Consider the following 20,163-nt stretch of genomic DNA (forward strand, 5'->3'; position numbering starts at 1 on the left):
AGAATTGGTGTTCAATTTCATAGGGTGACAAACCCTATTTTGGCCCATGTTAACCCACTTCTAATATTGCAAGAGCTAAGCTTGGTTGCCTAGATTTGGGTTTCGGCTTAGGTTGGAGGTGAGCATAAGATGGCGGTGAGGTTTGAGCCTCTCAAACGAAACTCCTGTATCTTCCCTGGCTAGTAAATTGTGTCTAATTAGAAGAATTTGTCAATTGAAATCCGTGCTTTGATATTGGAGTTTTCATTACTTAAATTACAAATATTTTCTAAAAATAATTAATTACAAAAAATACATCTTAATAAAATTTTAATATAAAAAATTAGTTTGAATAAAAAATTAGTTAATTTATTAAGTTAGGTATAAATTCAATCCCATCTAATCCAATCCGACGCAACGGAACTCAATCCAATTAATTGAACACATTTTGTGTCAGAAACATAATCTACGGTTAGGGGAGCTCCTTTGTGGAACCCACATTGCGATTCCACAAGTGAAACAACCGTCCCACGGGACCCATCAAAGATCATCCATCAGACGGTTCAGATTTCATCCGAATGTCCCGCTAGAGATGATCACAACAAAGTCGTCTCGTGTGGTAGACTAACACAGTGCGCTCTTTCCCTTCGGAGGATGGGAAGAAGATAGCGAGAAAAGCAGGAACCTCCGCGCTCTTCCTCCGTCGAAAATCTGTTGGCCACTCTTGAATCTCCCTCGATTTCATCGAGCCGTCTCGGTTTTTCATTCGATTCGTGAGCTCCTAGAATCCGAGGTAAGTTTCAAATCCCTTAAAGTTCGAAAAAACTCTCAAATATTTGGAAAATCTCATAACTTCGAGAACATTTGTTTGGCGGTATTATTATGTTTTGGGCGAGAGAGGAATTGGAGAAAGCTGTTAGATTTGTTGCGCAGTGATCTGATTCTGTTGTTTTTTTAAAGTCTTTTTTCGCGGTCGATTTGATCTTTATTTTTGGTGCATACCATATCTGGATTTAGGGCAGATTAGGAGGAGGATATTTGAATTGAGTTCTTCTGGAGTTTGTGTGTTTTTTGGTATTGATCGATTTAGGTCTATCGATCGGTTAGGGTTGCTGTATTGTTGGGGAAATGAGCGTAGGTAAAGGGTGAGAGGGCAAGAGTTGATTTGGATTTTGCTAGCGTGCTGTTGAAGGCATCCAATCTTCTTTCAGGCTTTCATTTGATCATCGTTAAGTATCAGTCTTTGTGAACCAGGTTGGGTTGTTATTATTGCGAAAAGTACATCAGGTTGTATGCTATTTTATGTTTTGTTGATAATGTTATGGCACTGGTATGCTAGATAACTTCTTTTTCATCCTCTTTTGTTTTTTTCCTTTTGTTTCTTTTCTTTTGGGGGTAATGATGAGTGCTTACTGGAAATGTTAGACTGGTTTTTGATTGTGGATGCGGAATTGTACCTGGGTGTAGGTTAATTTATTCTGCAAAACTGCAGTGGTGTAATTTTGTGATTTTGAAAACGCAAAATTTGTTTTCTTTTCATAAAGGGAATGTTATCATAAATATGATGTTATATAATTTATTAAGTGACTTGAAGGATATTTACTAAAAATATATTAGATGGTAGAATCATATTATGCTACTAGGGATGATTTGTGGGGCTGAGATTAAGGAAATTAATGGTTTTTGAGTACATGGTAGTTCACAGGCTACTTTTTGCAGCTTGAAAACCTTAACAGAGACTACAAATGAGTAATTCAGGTTCTTGGTCCCTTGTACCATATCATAACCAACAAAGCTTGTAAGGAAGCATTGGTAATATAAATACATATATAGACACAAACAAATTAATTGCGGCCTGAAATCCCTAACAAAGACTACTAATGAATAATTTAGATTCTCAATCACTCATATTATGCCATAACAATCAAACCTTGTATGGAAGCATTGGAATGTGTCCGTGTGTGTATATAGAGCTGGAGTTGGCTACATCTGAGTGGATCTCTACTCAGATCCGATCTAGTCTATATTGGACAATGGAGGACCCAAATTGATGATTTAAGCTGGATGTGGTCTACTACCGTTAAACTGCTTAAAAACTAAAAATCATATGATTTAGAGACTCATAGCCTGTGCAGTAAGTAATAAAAGTTATCTATTTAATATGATTTAGACTGTCCAATTTTTTGACTACTTGATGCATAGGTTGGGGATGTCTAGATCATATGTTTTTTGGTATATAAGCAATTTCTAGGTAGGAGATCACATCCAACGGCTCAAGGCTGGTCAATATGGGATTCTTATCATCCAATCTAGACCTAGCCAGATTTGAGTGGAGATCCATTTGAGTGCAACCAATTTTAGCTAATACACACATATATTGTTGGACTACATACTTTATGTTAATTCCTTGTAAAAAGATTTGATGATTTTAAAATTAATGATAGGCCATCCAAATTGAAGATCCAAACCAATAAACATGATATGCACTATAAAATTTTTTTAGAAACCAAAATTCTTATATCCTTGTGGTATCTAATCTATGCATCAAGATCGCACAAAAATGAACTGTATCAATTGCACTATTATGGTAAAATACATGAGACGGCACAAATTTAAAATCAACTTTATGGATTGATCAACATATCTTAAATTATTGGTAGATTTAAATTCACTATATTTGATTATTTGATCATAGTAAAATATAGTATATGCTGTTATAACCGTCTATCTTAAAACCTACTGATTATTATCCCAGAGATCATTGAAATATATGAAGTTTGATTTGTAGGTGTTTTTGTAGTGTAGATCATGTTCGATGATTTGGATCTTGGATTAGGATACTCCATTAATGATTTTGATCTGTTAACTTCTTTTTTAAGGAATTAACAGAAAGTGTGGACTCTCTCTCTATATATGGTCTTATAGCTGGCTTTTGCTAGTTCTTTTGTTGGAAGCCAATGTATCATGATGTTTGAGCTAGTGTCAAGATGGTTTTTATTTGCATCATCTTTGATACATGCTCCATGCACTTTTTGTATTATGACCTATCCACTCCTCACAGAGGAAGGCTCCTCATATCTTATATTCTTCATCCAACCAGCCTCCTTTAGGGGGCTGTTATGACAGAAATTGCATTGGTTTCTTAACAAGTTTTCACATGCCAAAATTCTTGTTGGTGTTGGAAATGATATTTTGATATATCTTGTTGAGTTGGTTTTCTTCGCATCATCACCAACATTATACCTTGAGTGTTCTCTTAAGATATTAAACCTAATGATCAGCATTCTTCATGCAAGGTGAGAATGGTGCATGGAGTAGTTTTCCTTTTTGGGGTCTTTTTTCTTTTAGTGTTTGTCCATCACTTTCTCCTGCAGATTGATTTAGTAATGTCAAATTCTTGGATCTATTCTCTTACAAATAGGTGCCCTTATGTACTTTCTGAATTTATCTAGCATCCTTCTTTTCAACGAGTTGAAAATTCTGGCTAGTGGTTTATGATGTGTTCTCCAGTTTGATTTAGAACTTTACATGTTTTGTCTTGTTTTTATCTTCAAGAATTCCTTAGCTCTGAATTCATCAGTGCCACATATGCATGCCTAAGTTCTGCAGGAGTTCTTCGTCGCAACCATTTATCTCACAACTTATTTCATAACTTACTGGAAGTACCTTTTCTGTTGTCCTTTCTTTTGTAATGAATTTCCATGCAAAATCAGGTCCTTTCTTATCATCATTTTTTCTTATGTTAAGATTCATTTTTTGCAAATTTGATATATTCAATGCTTTTCTATCTCAAACCTTTACTGTTCTGGGATATTGGTACTTGGTATACATCTTTGTTCTTATCAGTCTACCTGTTTTATAGAAATTGTTATGCACGTACCTTCAGACATTCATTGCCCAGTACTGTTTGTTTTTTGAGTTCTCCTATGATTCTTTGAATTAGGGCCATTCTCATATCATATTTTAGTTCTCAATATTTTACCTCGAGCAGTATGAATTTGCTCCCTTCCTGGTCTACAAGGCACTGGTTACTCTTTGTAGGCTATGCACATTTGTTCTTTACTCACCTTTGTGCAGTTTTCAGTATCTATTTTCCCTTCATTTACCAACTCTGGTATATTGCAATGCTTCCCTTACAGGGACGTTTTGCCATCATCCTCTTTCTCTGAATCATAGTATGCAAATTTGTTGCCACTTACTTCTTTTTCATGGCCAAACCTGTTACTATCATATTCATCTTCATCATTCACCTAAGCAATCTACTAATGAAAGCTGATGTATTCTGTCACAACTCTAAATTCTAAATTTCCTTGGTTACTGCCCTATTGTCAGGCCCAAATATTACGTCATTCTCATGTTCAATATGCAATCCAAAGCTTCATTGGATGTATTCCTCCAATTTTTATGTGCAATAACTTCTGTAGTACTAAGCTCAAGTGCAACAATACTAAATGTCTTTGTTAATGTCTTGCAAAACTATCTTTTACTTGTAACTGTGGTTATCAGTTGATGATGGAGAATATATGGAACTCAAGACATGCAATACCCTCACACATGGATTTCATTTAAGTCCTTGGTCATGTGAAATAAGAAATTGGAGCGTTTTTTATCTCAACGTTCCAGTTCAGCAGTTCCTTAAAAGGTAATGATTTATAAAATTAGTCTTTGGTCTCATCATATGAGAAATAATGGAGCTGCAGTAGACTGGTGGAGTGATCACTAACCTAAATGAGAAATGGAAAAAAGAAGGAAATGTTGCATTTTCTGCTTGTTTGCTGTGTTAGGTTGAATGAATGCTGAGGCCTTGTCTATCTTTAAGGACCATTAATATTTCCTGGAAATTTTGATATTAAATAATTCTTCTGTTGTTGGGCTTTGTTTGGCTTTATCATTCTTGAAGGTTAATGATGGTCTTGATGGGTAAATAGAAAGTCACAGTTTGTGAAAAATTTCATTGTGTTTATTTATCCGTCAATGCCTATTGCTATGTTTGTGTTCATTATTTAGCAGCTACTATTTCATCATGTCAAGTTGTCCACCTGAATGAAGTTACTAAATGTGAATTCATATTAACTAATGTAACTGCCCATTTAAATTAGTCTTGTGGTCAAGGTTTACTTGAGTACCACATCCTGTATTATGATATGGAGTACGGTTTTTTTTGTTTCTACTTTTGCACGACTTGTGTTCAAACTATTCCAATGTATCATACAACTAACATATATTAACAGTGATTGTGCATTGCTGCCATACTTGAATGGATTTCCAGGAAATTGATTATGAACATAGGCGTGATGGCATTCATGTATGCAACTGGGATTGTCTCCACATTTAGTCAGCCGCTCTTTATACGAACTCCAAACATTGTTTCGACATGCATGAGAACTTGAGGAGTTAAACATATCACACTTGGAAGACCAATTTTGATTAGTTTTATTCTGTGTTAAATAATATAGTGTTTGTGGAGTTCCGGAGCATCTACTGGATATGCATGAAAAATGAAATAATGCAGTTAGACCAACTGCGAAAAAAGTATCTTCCCATGCTAAGTAGCTGCAGAGTCATAGTCATAGTTCTTTTACAGATTTGCTGATATGGTTGAACCTATCTTGCTTCATTGCTTATTAAGATGTTCCGTGACATTTGCAAAGTAAGATTAGTTATAATAGCTGCTCTTTTGCTAGCTTCTCGGTTCTGTATTTTTTGTATATTTCTTACCTGATGACATGCTGTGCTTTTCTCTTTTTTTGCCTAAAGTTAATCCTCTCAGATTTCTACACATCTGTATATGTAGGAAGCTTAAATATCTTACAAATATAAGGCAATGGCTAGTCCAAGTCGATCACCAAAGATTGCAAACCCAGAATCATCAAAATCTAATGAGGCAATATACACTTCAAACATGGAACAACCTCAAGCACCTAACCAGCAAAGTGGGGCATCACGTGGTCCTGTGGCAATCCTTTGGGACATTGAGAACTGTCCAGTTCCAGGTGATGTTCGCCCAGAAGATGTTGCAGGCAACATCCGAATGGCATTACAGGTGCATCCTGTCATCAAAGGAGCTGTAACAATGTTCTCTGCTTATGGGGATTTCAATGCCTTTCCTCGAAGGCTTAGAGAGGGCTGTCAGAGAACTGGCGTTAAGCTTGTAGATGTACCAAACGGTAGAAAAGATGCTGCTGACAAGGCTATCTTGGTTGACATGTTTCTGTTTGCTCTAGATAACCGACCACCCTCGTCAATTATGTTGATATCAGGTGACGTGGACTTTGCTCCAGCCTTGCATATACTTGGTCAACGTGGGTACACTATCATCCTCGTCATCCCTTCTGGAGTGGGTGTTTCATCTGCTTTGAGCAATGCAGGGCAGTTTGTATGGGACTGGCCCAGCGTAGCCCATGGTGAAGGTTTTGTTCCTCCAAAAAGTTTTATGCACCGTGGGCCTGATGTTGTTGGCTATCTCATGAACCGTAGTATGGGGGACAGCACTGACTGTCAGAATGAAGAAGAAGCCATTGTTTATAGGGGAATTTCTCAGAGTGAGTACACCACCCGAGCTAACATGAACCAGCTATATAGCTACAACTCTTCCCATGTCTCTAGGGAACTTTCTAGACTCCCTCATTCTTTGTCGGGGTACAGCAACAATAACCTAATAGCTGGGACTTATTTAACTTCTTCAAGGTCTCAAAGTCTACCATCTGGTTTAAATGAAGGTCCAGTAGGGGATCAGAATGGTACACAAGAACAAACATGGTGGGTTCGCCCTGGAGATATTCAGGGTTTAAAGGGTCAGCTAGTGAGGCTGCTCGAAATGTCTGGTGGAAGTTTGCCTCTTGTACGTGTTCCTTCAGAGTATCTCAAAATCTTTGGACGGCCGCTGTACATGGCAGAGTATGGAGTGTATAAGCTGGTGCATCTCTTTAAGAAAATGACTGATGTTTTGGTCGTGGTAGGGAAGGGACACAAGAAACTGCTTTGCCTTCGTTACTCGGCTGACAGACATATGAAAAAGTGTCCAAGTACACCAGTCATTTTGAGGAGGGATAAAAAGGGAAAAGGAGTTCTGGAAGAAAATGTGGATGTTGGTGTATGTCCTCATATAGGTAGTTCCTCTGATGAATTCTCAGATGATGAGAGGAATGTTGACCCTGTTTTAGGTGCTGCATATGACTTAGATTACCATCTTGAAAGTTTCAGACAGGAGGTGCAAGAGCTTCTTGTTTGTTACTCCTGTCCAGTTCCTCTCGGCAATTTTGAGGCTCTGTACGAACAGCGATACAAGAAAGCTCTTGACTACCAGAGTTTTGGAGTGGATGGGCTGGAGGAACTGATTGAGAAGGTGAGAGATGTTGTACAATTACGTGAAGATCAGGGTAGCAAAAGGAAGTTCCTTGTATTCAGCTGTGGAAGTGGATAAGGTCAGTTCTAGCAATGCTGCATCCGATATTCCCCTAGTTTTCATATAGCATGCTGGTTTTCTGAATGGTCTTATAGGATAGAAAGCGTTTGTTTTCTCTTAACATTAACTGTTAAGCTTTTTACTCGTTAAGCATCCAACACTAAGAAGGCACCTTTTTTTTCGAAGTGTCTGTAAATTACTTATGACGGTGCAGGAAGATGTATCCATACATTCATGCCTGTGCTTCATGTAAAAGACAATCTGATCAATCAGTAACCACTGTTGGTAGACTGCAAAGCCAATGTAATACACAAGCTTTTCTTCCTGTTCTTTGTTGCCTCTTTTACCTGTGTTGGTACAGCTTGTCTTTTGGTGTATGGGGGTATGTAGGCATGCTGACATGCATTGTGATAACTTATGTTGGTTTATAAGGGAGGTGCCACTATAAGATTTGGATTGTATTTACGGTCACTAATTGCTGCTCTATTAGATTGTCCAAAGTTCCAGAGAACCAAACTTTAAAGATCAAAACTATGCTGCCAAAGGCTGGTGATATCCGATGGTTTTTATGGTGTCTTGGAGCTGCAGAAGACAATAAAGCTCCAAATGTGTCCTCAAGCTATGAAAAATGCCTGTTGTTTATGGATGACTCCTACAGATGCTGAAGTATCTAGCCGAGAATGACTAGGTGCAGCTTCCCAGGGTGAAAATAAAATTGGATTCTGTGGCTTGTTCTTTATGGGATATAATGGACTGGGTTACAAAACAGATTGCAAACAAGATGAAACCATTTTGCATCTTGGACAATATCATGATGTTATCACCATCCTTTGCACATAATGAGTTTATGGCAGCAAATAAATATGATTCCTAGCCTCTCTCACCAAAAATGTAATTAATATTAGATTCACAGCTATCTCCAAGGGATTAAACTTTGATGTGGGCGCCCCTTTTTTCCCTTTAAAAGTTCTGATCCCTTGTTTCCATAACTTTTGAGTCCCTGCCCTGTATTCCTTTTTATGCCTTTTGCGTCAGCCAGGAAATCTCAGCCTAGGCTAGGGTATGCACCATCTATTTATGTTGATCCTTTTGTAAATACTAATTATATTAATAAATTCGGGTGGGCTGACCTCCCTTCTCAGCAGAAAAAAAAAAAGAAAGACTCAAAACAGATTTTTAGGTTATAGTGTTGGAAGGAATTTATATGAAGGTATTTTCTTTTGCTGGCAACGGTTTTTCAAGACTGATCAAGGTGATTCATTACAATCACCTTTCAAAATGTTGGGTAAGTGAATTCTTGAAGAGGTAACGTTTTCTGGTTGAGACGTTTCTTATAAGAGTTGTGAGACAGAAAAGATGTTTCTCCTCCGCAATTTTGGTCTTTTTTATTTATTTTAATGCACTATATGAGACAGAATAGATGTTAGAGCTTCTTCCTTGCAATTTTGATCTTTTTCTTATAAGTAAAATTGGTGAAATTCTCTGAATTAAATGTTTGCTTATCAAAGTCTATTTTTGCGAATCCACTAGCTCATGTGAAGGCATGGTCCAGCTAGTCATGAAACCTGCTTGGCTACATCCTGTATTGCATCATTCCCCCTATACTCAAAAACTGGGTTGAACAAACTTAGAAATCCAAGAAGGAAGATTTCCCTTTGGTTTAATTCGTCAGCCATCTAATATTGGCAGATCTTCTCTTGCCTTGTGTTGATGAAACTAATTCACAAAGGATTGATGTCAGATTGAACCAGACATAATAGATTGCCATTTCTTTCAGATCATTCTTAGATTTAATGTTTTGGTTAATATTTTTATTTTCGATAACCATGCATATAGACAGAACAATGCTTGCTTCTAAATTACCTCCATATGCAAATAGCCATCTGATAGCCTACTCGATATCTTCAAAACAGATGGAAGTTAATGCAACCAAATCCAGATCCAGGAGATGAATATATCAAAATTTGAAGATATGCAATCATTCATATAGTCTAAAGGACAAGGTTCGTAACGAGTGGAAATCTCCAGAAGTATTGCAGTTTATAACCTTCCACTCTTCCAGGAGCAGATAGGAACAAATTGCCATTCTGATTCTGGAGATTGCCACCCATTGCATATCTAATCCAATTCTGTAATCATTCCTATCAGTGTTCTCCTCATCATCACTGACTTGATGATCCCCATAGATTTGATTCTACCTCAACTCCAAAAACCCTAGAAAACCCCCAATCCTGCAACTCCTCTGACTTCTCTTGGATGCCTCATTGGATTACCAAAGACCCTTGATTTCTTCCCGTTCTCTCCGAAGATTTATGCGGAAGTCACTTGTGTTTCAACACTATTTGAAGTTAGTCGCAGATCTTTATTCACCAAATATTCTTGTCTGCTATCTTATTTAATATTATTAGTTCAAACTCGATATAATCATTTTCTAAAACAACAATTGCATGACCATGTATTTTCTTCTAAGCAATTCTCAAGATTTGAATGCTGACCTCCTCTAAAGACAAGCCCGTATAGAAGATCTGCTGACCGAGCTAGCATTTGTTGTCTATGATCATTAATCACCGAAAGAAATGATTGATATGGCCTGCACCATGGATGTTTATGAAGAATCTCTAGCAGATATGGAACTTAGCATTCTGATATTGAAAGTAGAATTCCCCAGCATATGGTGAAATTTAATGATGAATTTGCAGAGCTAGACTCCATGTGAAAATGGTTAAATAAAACCTTTTTTTTTTATTATCAAGATTATAAAACTAGCTATTCAAGGTTATTGATGTTAATCACCGATTAAAATTTTTTTATAGCCATCATGTAGATATAAGAAACTCTCTCAAGAAAGCAACAATGTCATTTTACCCTGTGCATACACCAGTTGACAGCTCAAAATCTGTGTAAAGAACATGATGGATCAGTTGGTTTAAGAAATTAAATTTATGTTTTCACATAGTTATGATGCTATGTGCTGCAAGGTTAAATCTGGTCATGCAAAGCAATTAAAACACCGGAAAAGGCTGAGGTCTGCGACATCAAGTAGCATTTTTTTTTTCTTTGGTAAAGTTTACACACAAATATAGCAACCAAACAGAAAAAAACCAATGAACAAACCAAAAACAGACATAGGAAAAACAAACTTCAGATCTCTCGAGGAAAAGGATGACCTCAGGAATCCTGATGAAAATACAGTTTAGGTCAAAGGGCAAAGTAGCAACACTATCAAAAGAGATCGGCCGATGTATCGAAGCGATCCAATCTGCAGCAAAGTTTCCTTTTCTGAAAACATGGTGAGCCTCAAAGAAATCCAACTGAATGCTAAGATGATGAATATCCATTAGAAGAGGATTCTTCACCATGTTCTTTGAAAATTATAGGATCCATGTGATCATCATGCTAAAATCACCTTCAAGTATCAATCATTGACTTCAAACTAAAGATAGCAGAAAAGAGACCCTCCCAAGCTGCTCGAAGCTCCACCTCAACAACCGATCTAGCCTTGAATGTCTTTGCACCAGCAGCTAAAACTCGAGCTGAATGATATCGAATGATAAAGCCCACACAACCCCGATCATTCCATAGAGATCCATCAAAATTGATCTTCACCTGTCCAAGGGGAAGGAAGTTCATCTAACCTGCAAAACTGAACAAGATGAGGAGCTACTAGAGCCACAAACTTCCCATGGCTCAAACCAGGATCCGAGAACTTAATGGCTTCATTATACTGCATAGCTAGAGTAATAGCTGATTCTGCAATCCTCCTTGGTTAAGTTTCAGTATGCTGGAACAGCCTTTTGTTTCTAGAACTTCATAAAAGCCAGCCAGTGTAACACACAATGGACTGCATCACTGAGATACCGCTGAGTAAGAAATAAAAGCAAAGAGGAAATGCTATCAATGGGAAACCTTTGTGAGCATCGAACAGAGACCACATACCATGTTTGCTTAGCAATTGGGCAAGAGCACATAATATGATCAATGTCCTCAACCCCATCAGACATCACACTTAGCATTAGTAGACTCCAACAAACCAATATGGATCCAAAATCTCTTTACAAGGTAACCTGCCACATGCCACTTTCCACCAAAAAAGGCATATTCTAGGGCTGCTTTAACCTTCCAAACTGCTGCAAATATTTTCACCAAAAACTCAGCAACACATTTCAATTCACATCATCAACACCTATACTGCATGTTTTACGGTCCAGAGTTATGGTGCACCAATTAACCCAACTGTTATTCAACTAATTTATTTGCACTCACAGCAAGATGGTCTATCTCTTTCCCATGGATGGTGAAATTTGTAAATAAAGAATCAACAGTGCCATGGAAGCACCAGAAGATTTACGCTTAACAAGAAAATGTAAAGATTATGAATAAAGAATCAACATTGATGTGGAAGCATTGCCAAATATACACTTGAGAAGAAGCAAGAGCTGCAATGCGAGCATGTACAACTTATTTCCAATCATTGACAAGGATCAATGAGGCTATGGGAATACAGGAAGAACTACCAGATTTGTGGTCAGTAAAAGTTGCTGAAGGCCATTGTCTCCTATCTTATATCTTTGCTACCAAATATGTGACCTACTTTCCAAGCAACTTGCGAGTTCGCTGGTTGGCTCCCTTAATTCTGTGATTGAGCTCTTCCACATCATCATGCAATCCATCAAGAGCCTCGTTTTGCCTATAAAACAATAAAGGGATGCGATTAGGAAGAAGGAATAAAGAAATTGCAAAACATAAATTATTTAAAAACAATCTTGTACACAAGATATACTGAGTAGCTGAATGGCTGATCTTTTTGCTATTAATCATCATTTCATCTTTAGGTAGCAAAATTCATAAAGATCATCTTGAAAAGGGGAGGAATAGGAGCATAGAGAAACTCTGGCAAAAATGCAAAAAGCAACACAAATATTGTGCTAAAGGCAAATCAAAATAAGAACAAACAAATACAATTCGAAAGGCAAATCAAAGGCAAGTCCTCCACCATAGATCCACTTTTTGATCGGAAAGATTGGTAGCAACAAATACAATTACAACCGTGGCCGGACATTCACACAAAGCATGCCACAATACCATTAATTACTTTATTTAACATTGTGAAAGTTAAAACTACATGCAGTAAAATAAATTAAAAAATAAGATTAATGATACATAATCTATAGTCCAGTAGATCCAGATTTCAAGGAAAAATAAAAACAAAGATAATTGACTTGATAAAGAAAAAGATTTTTTTTTTTTGAAAAATATTGTCTATCAATCATCTTTCTTGAAATCTATCCAATTCTTTGACATAATTAGGATTTAGTATGTTGGGCAAATAATACCTCCACCAGTGTAAAAAACACATGGACAGCATAAAAGAAGATTTTCCATCCTTTCAATTTTTTACAAAAATGGTCATCCTAATAAAAAATTTTCTCGAGATCATAATGATTGACACACTACACGCTGGGATTTTATTCAGACTAAACAGCCATCCTCTCTCTCTCTCTCTCTGTGTGTGTGTGTGTGTGTCTGATGAATGTTGATATTTAATGATGGATGATTAAAATTTGGCATATTGAAATTAGTTGAGTATGGACAATGTAATGATTATGACTAGTCATACTACATGGACAGTTTTTACATACACGTAAGACAGTGTGTTTAGTTGTGATATTATCCAGCCATATCTGTCCTATTTTACAAATTTAACACCATGTATTTGCTAATGCTCAAGATTGATCTGTTCATCTAAAAAGAGTCATCTAACTCAACGTCAGCATTTACATAATCCTCCCATATAAAACAAGACTGCATTAACATCCACTTCTAGATGTCATAGATAAGGGAACAAACAAGTTTTAAACCCAGTAAAAGGTAATGGATCCAGCAACAAATTATGCTAGATTTCACTACCAGCTGAGCTCTAATGCCAACTCTCCCACTCATTGGTATTCCTGGATTAAGCCTGTTGACCATCTAGGGGAGCTCACTGAAAGGAGAAAGATTTGATTTTTCTCTTCAAAGTTCAAAGATAAAAATAAATGAACTTACCTCCCAAGCTCTGTACCCATATCAAGAGCCATATCCTTTAGCTGGCCCAGCACATCACTTAAATCTGAAAGGGAGTCATCTTGCTTTTGCTTCTCAACCTACCAGATAATTATATTGGTTAAATGATGATAAAAGAAATAATTCATTCACATTCCACCTCTGACTAGCACAAACCTGGACTTTCTCCATTGCAGCTGTGGGTTCAGAATAATTTCGAGGCCGTGCCTGAGGATTTGAAGATAATCCTAACTTTTCTCTTTGTTCCTTGTTTCCCTTTCTCTTGAATGAATCATCTGAGAACAGGTAGACAGAATCAACTGAAAAAATCAAGACAATATAAACCAGCTTTCATGAATTCTCTATGTACCTCTTGTAACAACAGGAACTGGCCCTTTAATCTGGCGAGTTTTCTTTGGCTTCCAAGGCTTAGAAAAAAAGCCCCCAAGACTGCTCAAAAGTGTCTCACTCTGAAAAGGACATTTATGAATCTAAATATCTCCACTATCATAACAAATAACTTGCTTCCAATATATAGACGATGAATGAATCGGGAAGATTTTCGAACATCATGACTGATAATATACTGTGGGATTTTAAGCTTAAAAAATTGCAAGGAGTAGGGTAATGTTATACTCCATTGGTGTGCTTTTTGTTCCTTTTGTAGCATAATACTCCTTAGTTGTCTTTGTAGTTCAATGTCAAGAATTTGTAGTTTGGAGTAATCACGGGAAATCTATAAAGGGAAGGTAGTTTTATTCTGATATACACTCTTATAAATGTGATATTTTGATTTTAAGTACTCTGTTTATAAAAAGTAGCTTATATTTGAAATTCTTTCAGAATATTTTAATGAAACGTCGTAGAAAAAGAGGAACACAAACCAAAGCATTTTGGGATTGTCATTTATGAAAAAGAATGCAAACAATTGTACCGAATTTTGATGGCTGATCATGGGAAAGTCAGATTAAGACTTACAATTGTACTGAACTTTGAGGGCTGATCACTAGATTCTTTTTTTTTTTTTTTTTTTGCATTATCACAGTATATGCAGCCTTACATGCTTTTGGGGCTCCATAGTGTTCTTAGGCTTCTGGTATTGATATTTCATTATCCTGGACCAAAGGAAGAGGGGGCTCCCATATGATGCCTTATTCTTTGTGTGATTTTCTATTTTTTTTCCTCTTTTTGGAGAAAAGGTTGACATTGCAGCTATTTTGAAAAAAAATTAGATCTCTCATCGTTAAATTTGACTGTTAGGCAATTTTGAGGAATGTTTCAGCATTCCTGAATTAGTTGACTCATACTGTTTGATCATCTGTGTTTAAAGATCCAGACTCTCTTTGATATTTATTCCCATAAAAGTATACATAGTAGTAAAATAGTACATGCAAATGCATGTAGAAGAAAACAAAAATTAATAAGAAATTGAAGATACAACATTGTTTGGAAATAAGGAAACTAATTGAAATATTCATCAGAAATGAATTTAAAATAGATTTCAAATATTAAGAGATGTTGTACAAAAATTTTTCTACAAATCTTTTGCACTACAAAATTGGCAGGCTTTCTTGCAATGACATAAATCACTTGAAACCAAGATCCAAACAAACTTGCTTCATCTTGGTACACTCATTTTATGTTGGAGAAGCATGGAATGCATCCAACTCGAAAACTCAATCTCAACTGGATTACTGGATAGAAGCAGCATCTGTGCTTATGAAAATCATAGCAAAATGATGAGTGTGCATGTGATTGCAAGAAAACTATGAACATGATTTGGTTGCTGCAAGAGGGCTACGCTATTGTTACAAGAAAAGGAGCTTGCATTAAACCAGACCAAGCAGCATCCATAGTCACTCGGTAACCATCTAGTGTGTGGTCATGATGACTTCTTATTGATGTGGAATTGGCTGGAGAGTTAGTACTTTGGGGCTTATATGGTAGCAGAATCTGTGTTTATGGAAATCATAGCAAAATCACGAGTTTGCATATGATTACCAGAAAAATATATATAGCATTGGGTTGCTCCAAGAGGGTTAAGCAGTATTATTGCAATTTCCAAGAAAAGGAGTTTGCATGAAACCAGACCAAGTATCATCCATGTTCACTCAGTATTTGGAATGAGGTATACTAGGGGTTCTAAAAACTACTTAAATCAGGAGCATGGCTGGTGGTTAAGTTTAAAAGTGACTAAGCTTGACAAAAGATGATAAAAGTTTATGTGAGGAACCCATGCATGCATGAATTTAGTCTCACATAGGTTATTCGTTAGGAAGATGTTAGGTACTTATACAAGGTCCAAGAAATCCAAATAATACATTCGGATTAGCTTTTTTGGACGAGGTCCTAGATTGTTATAAATGGTATTAGAGCTGACCCAATTCATAACCTATGTGGATTAGAAGATACTGTAGCATGGATTCATTAGGACTGATGGTGTTTATGAATAGATGCATTGATTTGGACCCTTAGCCTGGTGAGGATACCAGAGCTTAAACAGGGGAGTATGTGAGGATCCGTGTATATATATATTTAGTCCTACATTGGTTCTTCACTAGAAAGATCTTGGGTACTTATATAGAGCCAAGAAATCCAAATAATATCTTCCGTCTAGCTTTTTTGGGTAAGGTCCTGGATTGTTACAGTTTAAGATTAATTTAAGGAGATCAAAGGGCTGTAAATGCTTCTAGATAGCAACTCATTCATACTTTTGTATGCAATAAAGATATGTATGTACATATGCATGTACATACCTACTATGTACATAGATACATATGTATGCATTTATACCGTGCACATGGGTATACATGAAAAATTTTCATTTCTTAAAAAACCATCATCTTTCAATAATATCAATTTTTGTGGTCATTAAATAATATGGTAGTCAATGCCAAAGAGCAATAAAATTAGGAAACAAAAATAAGATACCTTGCAAAGGTCTTGATCAATATTAACTGCAGTTTGATGAGTCCTTGCAATCTGCTCCCCCTGCTGATGCAAGGTTTCAAGAGTTCTTGAAGCATCTTCTCTAATTACTTCAGCAATCTTCAGGCAGTCATTTACTTTCTGTGTAGTCTCCTTAGACTTATGGACTGCATAGTTTTCTAGTTCTTGCACAGACTGGTTCTCTAGGCCTCCGGAGTCACGGAAATCATTGTTGTACCCGTTCTTTGCAGCAGAAGAATCATAACCAGGGGAGCTTGTGAGGTTTGTCTTAACAGGGACTGAGGAAGTTCTTGCTGATTTTGTATTCGTTTCAGAGTCAGAATCAGAGTCAAAAAAATTGGACTTTGCAAAACCAGGGTCAGCTGAATGTTGCTTAGGAATCTTTGATATGGGCATCTTTGCTGTTTCTGCTTCAGACAATGCAGTGGCAACAACAGAATAAAGGAAATTGAAAAGGAAATTAACAAAAAAAATACAGTGAGATAGTAAAGCTGCAGTCAGCGCAGAATTCCAGTATTTGTACCTAAAAACAAATAGAAAAGCATTTTGTGTCATAGGATTAGCAATTTACAGTGTCAATCCTGGGGGAAAGGGATGTGAATGCCAAAGAAGAAAAGTGACAATACCCAACATTATTTGGCATTAGCATTTTACATTGGTAACCTTGGACCTAAAAGAAATAGAGGAACCACTCAAATTTGTGGCATTAGCAATTTACAGTGTTAACACCGGGAAGAAACAGAAGTAAAGGCAAATAAGAAAAATGAAGCAATGAATGATATTATTGAGATTGAAAGTGTAACATGAGCTACAGAAATGAAAATGAAGAACTTCTCTAGGGCAAATGTATGAATGAGACAAATATGACAAAAATGAAGAAACTCTCAAAAAAAAAAAAAAAAATGAAAAAAAAAAAAGATACCTAATGATCTTTCAAGAAACAGATAGTGAAATTTACAAAATTAAATGCACAAGAAAACAGAAAAGTGATTAGTGATAACAAGGGTAAAACCTGAACACATGATTCCAGACTGTAAAAATTTCCTCATATATTTTTCTTTAAAAGGTAACAGAAGCTGTATAGAATGACTATTTAACAGATGGATACTAAAGAAAAGTTGAAAGTAAAAGAAACCTAGTGACTTGAAGCATGATAGGTCAAAATAGATTGAAGAGACTGAAAAACAAAACTAGGGACTATTTATAAAAATGGAAAAGATTGTCGCGATTGAAGAATCAAACTATAATTGTTTGTACACTCGGTAACTGTGATTTAATTCTCTTTTTTCTTGAAAACATAGCAGAGATCCTAGAATTTTAATTTGCATTTATCCAACAGACAAAAGTCAAAAAAATGAATGTTAAAGATATTCTAGAAAGCTCTTTTTTTGGGAGTGCGTGTGGGGGGTTGCATTGGTGGTAGTGCTTGTTAGTTTAGAACTTATTCAATAAATTAGATACAACCAATAAAGAAGGGCATGATGAATGAAGAAAAATGCATAAAAATGTAAACTGAAAGAAATGTTGTATCTAGAAAAGGATACTGAAGTTCTCTAGTAACTACACTGAGAAATAACAGTATACATGATACGAACAAAGGCCAATTTCTTTTTTTTTTTTCCAAATGAGAAACAGCAGTAATAACTTGCAAGAAATCAAAATATTAGAAAACCACAGCCAGTTCAAAAAAAAAAAAAAAAACAGAGAAAAAAAGAAGGTAGATATATAACCAAAAACAATGGCAGTAAAAATCTCAAAAATAGGAATTTATGCACTAGCAAAGATGATTACGAATTGAGGATAATGGCCTTCTTTCAGTCTGCATATGATGATGAACAACCCAAGGCTAAAAAATCATTTGCAGCAAGCATGCAAAAAAACTTCCTATAGAAATATTGGTATTATAAGAGAGTATAACAAAACAAAAGATATTAAGAGGATTGTATTATGGCATGAATCCGGACAGATCCTATCCAAATAGCAAAATTGCCAACAAAGACAGTTGTTTATAAGATTAAACAACTAGAACGCTTTTTTCTCAGAAAAAAATAAATCAAGCGAATAAATTTATGGAAGAAAAATAAAGTGCTAAGCTAGACAACTATAAGAAATTAATCAAAACCAAACCAATGACCGAGAGACAGAACCATATAAAGATAAAAATCCCAGATGTGTAATGACCCCAACAGAAGAATAAGTTGTGGGATGATATAAACTGGAGGAAAAGACTTCTTTTCTTCGTGGCAAAATATCATAATCATGAACACAATTAAGAAGGAACATCAAGAAAGAAAGGGTAAAGAAAATAAGCCTATATATAAAAAAGATTACAACTGGCAAAGAAACTAATATCCATAACTCATAAACGAAAAGATCAAAGTTTGAAGGAAATATAAAATTAACGTTGACAAATACCAAATTTATATCACTCCAAAATAACGTCCCTTTCCTTCTTCACCTCCTCTTTCCCACTAACTCGAATCCCATCAAGCAAAAAAAAAAAAAAAAGAAACCCGACACTTATAATGGTGATATACCTAAGAATCGAATTACGCGGGCTTTCAAGCACCAAATATATCGAAGAAACGATTGAAGAAGGCCGAGAAGAAGTCTCTCCTCCCACGAAAGATCCCGTCAAAAGGAACAGCGATTAACGGACGATAAAAAAACCAAAATGCGATCTTTATATACAAGTTTCAACAGATTTCTTCTATCAAAACTCCATCTTTGAACAGATCAAAGGAGCAGGAGAGGAAAGGAGACTCCAGGCGACGAAACGAGGGTAAGGGAGCCTCCTCCTCCTCCTCCTCCTCCTCTTCTTCTGGGCGTTCTCCGCGCTGAGAGAGAGAGAGAGAGGAGAGGAATTGGACCGTTTGCCTCTCCTTTTGTCCTGTTCGATTCCTTCCGCTCCAGAGGGATAGGGAGGCCTGGTTAACTATTTTTAAGGGGTTCGGCTTTCTATTTGAGGTCATCTTTCTTGCGTTTCGCTAGCTTTTCCCCCTGACTTATATGGCAATAGCATGTCCTTTTGACTTTATCTCTCGTTCCCGAGAGGCGTTGCGTCATGGAGTGGATTGACATGGTTTACATCAAGAGGGACCCCATTTCAATTTTTACAAATAGAATAAAGGTCAGCGTTAAGAGGATTTTTAGCTGTGCTTAAGTGGGGATTTTAAAAACTTAGAAACAATAACATCTAATTAAATTTTCTTGTGTATTGCATCAGTATTGGGGAATTAAGTGGGGATCCATAGCACTACCAAGACATTCGTTCAAAATAGTGATATTTAAATTACGATAAAATGAGGTGAATGGATTAAAACTCATCATCTGTTAACACTTAAGAGTATCAATCTCAACATGCAAATCTATCTACATAGCATGCAGTAATATGGAATAGTTGGTTCATCTTACTCTTCTAACTCCTAGTTTTATTCCAAAGAGATGGCACAAATAATTTGTACTAATATTTGCATGTTGTTACAGTCCGAATCTAACTACAAAGTTTTTATAAAGTGCTGCATATTGGATGTTGGTTCCAAGTGGAAACGTGCTTTCTGCTTTCCACTTTGCAGTTGAAAAAATCCACATCCATGACTAAGGTATTATTGATCAATTTGATAAATTCAGAACTACAAAGTATCTTATGATGTTGGTTTTATAATTTATGAATTACCACATCTATTTAGGAAAGGAAAAAAGAGATGGCACAACATTCTTATAACTTATCTACCAAGGTATTAGGGGATGAGATTTTATTACTTGCTATCTTAACTAGTTAGCACCCA

At 36.2% G+C, this 20,163-nt stretch overlaps 2 protein-coding genes across 4 annotated transcripts; one reads left to right on the forward strand and one right to left on the reverse strand.

The window, feature by feature from the left end:
- Positions 1-594: 594 nt before the first annotated feature.
- Positions 595-7,714, forward strand: LOC105032256 (uncharacterized). The gene is made up of 2 exons (XM_010906652.3): positions 595-772; positions 5,774-7,714. The coding sequence occupies exon 2, from the start codon at positions 5,804-5,806 to the stop codon at positions 7,400-7,402; it is 1,599 nt and encodes a 532-aa protein (XP_010904954.1). The 5' UTR covers positions 595-772; positions 5,774-5,803; the 3' UTR covers positions 7,403-7,714.
- Positions 7,715-11,727: 4,013 nt separating this feature from the next.
- On the reverse strand, positions 11,728-19,337 carry LOC105032258 (SNAP25 homologous protein SNAP33). 3 transcript variants are annotated; one of them, XM_010906654.4, is made up of 6 exons: positions 18,913-19,337; positions 16,358-16,785; positions 13,797-13,896; positions 13,604-13,722; positions 13,430-13,527; positions 11,728-12,071 (listed from the first exon to the last, which is right to left on the reverse strand). In XM_010906654.4, the coding sequence occupies exons 2-6, from the start codon at positions 16,769-16,771 to the stop codon at positions 11,972-11,974; spliced, it is 831 nt and encodes a 276-aa protein (XP_010904956.2). In that variant the 5' UTR covers positions 16,772-16,785; positions 18,913-19,337; the 3' UTR covers positions 11,728-11,971. The 3 variants fall into 3 exon arrangements, with proteins under 3 accessions (XP_010904956.2, XP_010904957.1, XP_073105570.1); XM_010906655.3 differs by having other exon boundaries at positions 16,358-16,782; positions 18,913-19,336; XM_073249469.1 differs by lacking the exon at positions 18,913-19,337 and having other exon boundaries at positions 16,358-18,894.
- Between the last annotated feature and the right edge of the window lie 826 nt (positions 19,338-20,163).

This window comes from Elaeis guineensis, chromosome 15, assembly GCF_000442705.2.
Source record: "Elaeis guineensis isolate ETL-2024a chromosome 15, EG11, whole genome shotgun sequence".
In the NCBI taxonomy this organism is placed as follows: domain Eukaryota; kingdom Viridiplantae; phylum Streptophyta; class Magnoliopsida; order Arecales; family Arecaceae; genus Elaeis; species Elaeis guineensis.

Bases quoted from the DNA above. Each gene is read 5' to 3' on its own strand.
- LOC105032256 (XM_010906652.3), top strand. From the start codon at position 5,804: ATGGCTAGTCCAAGTCGATCACCAAAGATTGCAAACCCAGAATCATCA.
- LOC105032258 (XM_073249469.1), bottom strand. From the start codon at position 16,930: ATGACACAAAATGCTTTTCTATTTGTTTTTAGGTACAAATACTGGAAT. The intron at 13,723-13,796 runs GTACATAGAGAA...ACCTGTTCTCAG, and splicing joins AGTTCCTGTTGTTACAAGAG to ATGATTCATTCAAGAGAAAG. The intron at 13,528-13,603 runs GTTTGTGCTAGT...ATTATCTGGTAG, and splicing joins CTGCAATGGAGAAAGTCCAG to GTTGAGAAGCAAAAGCAAGA.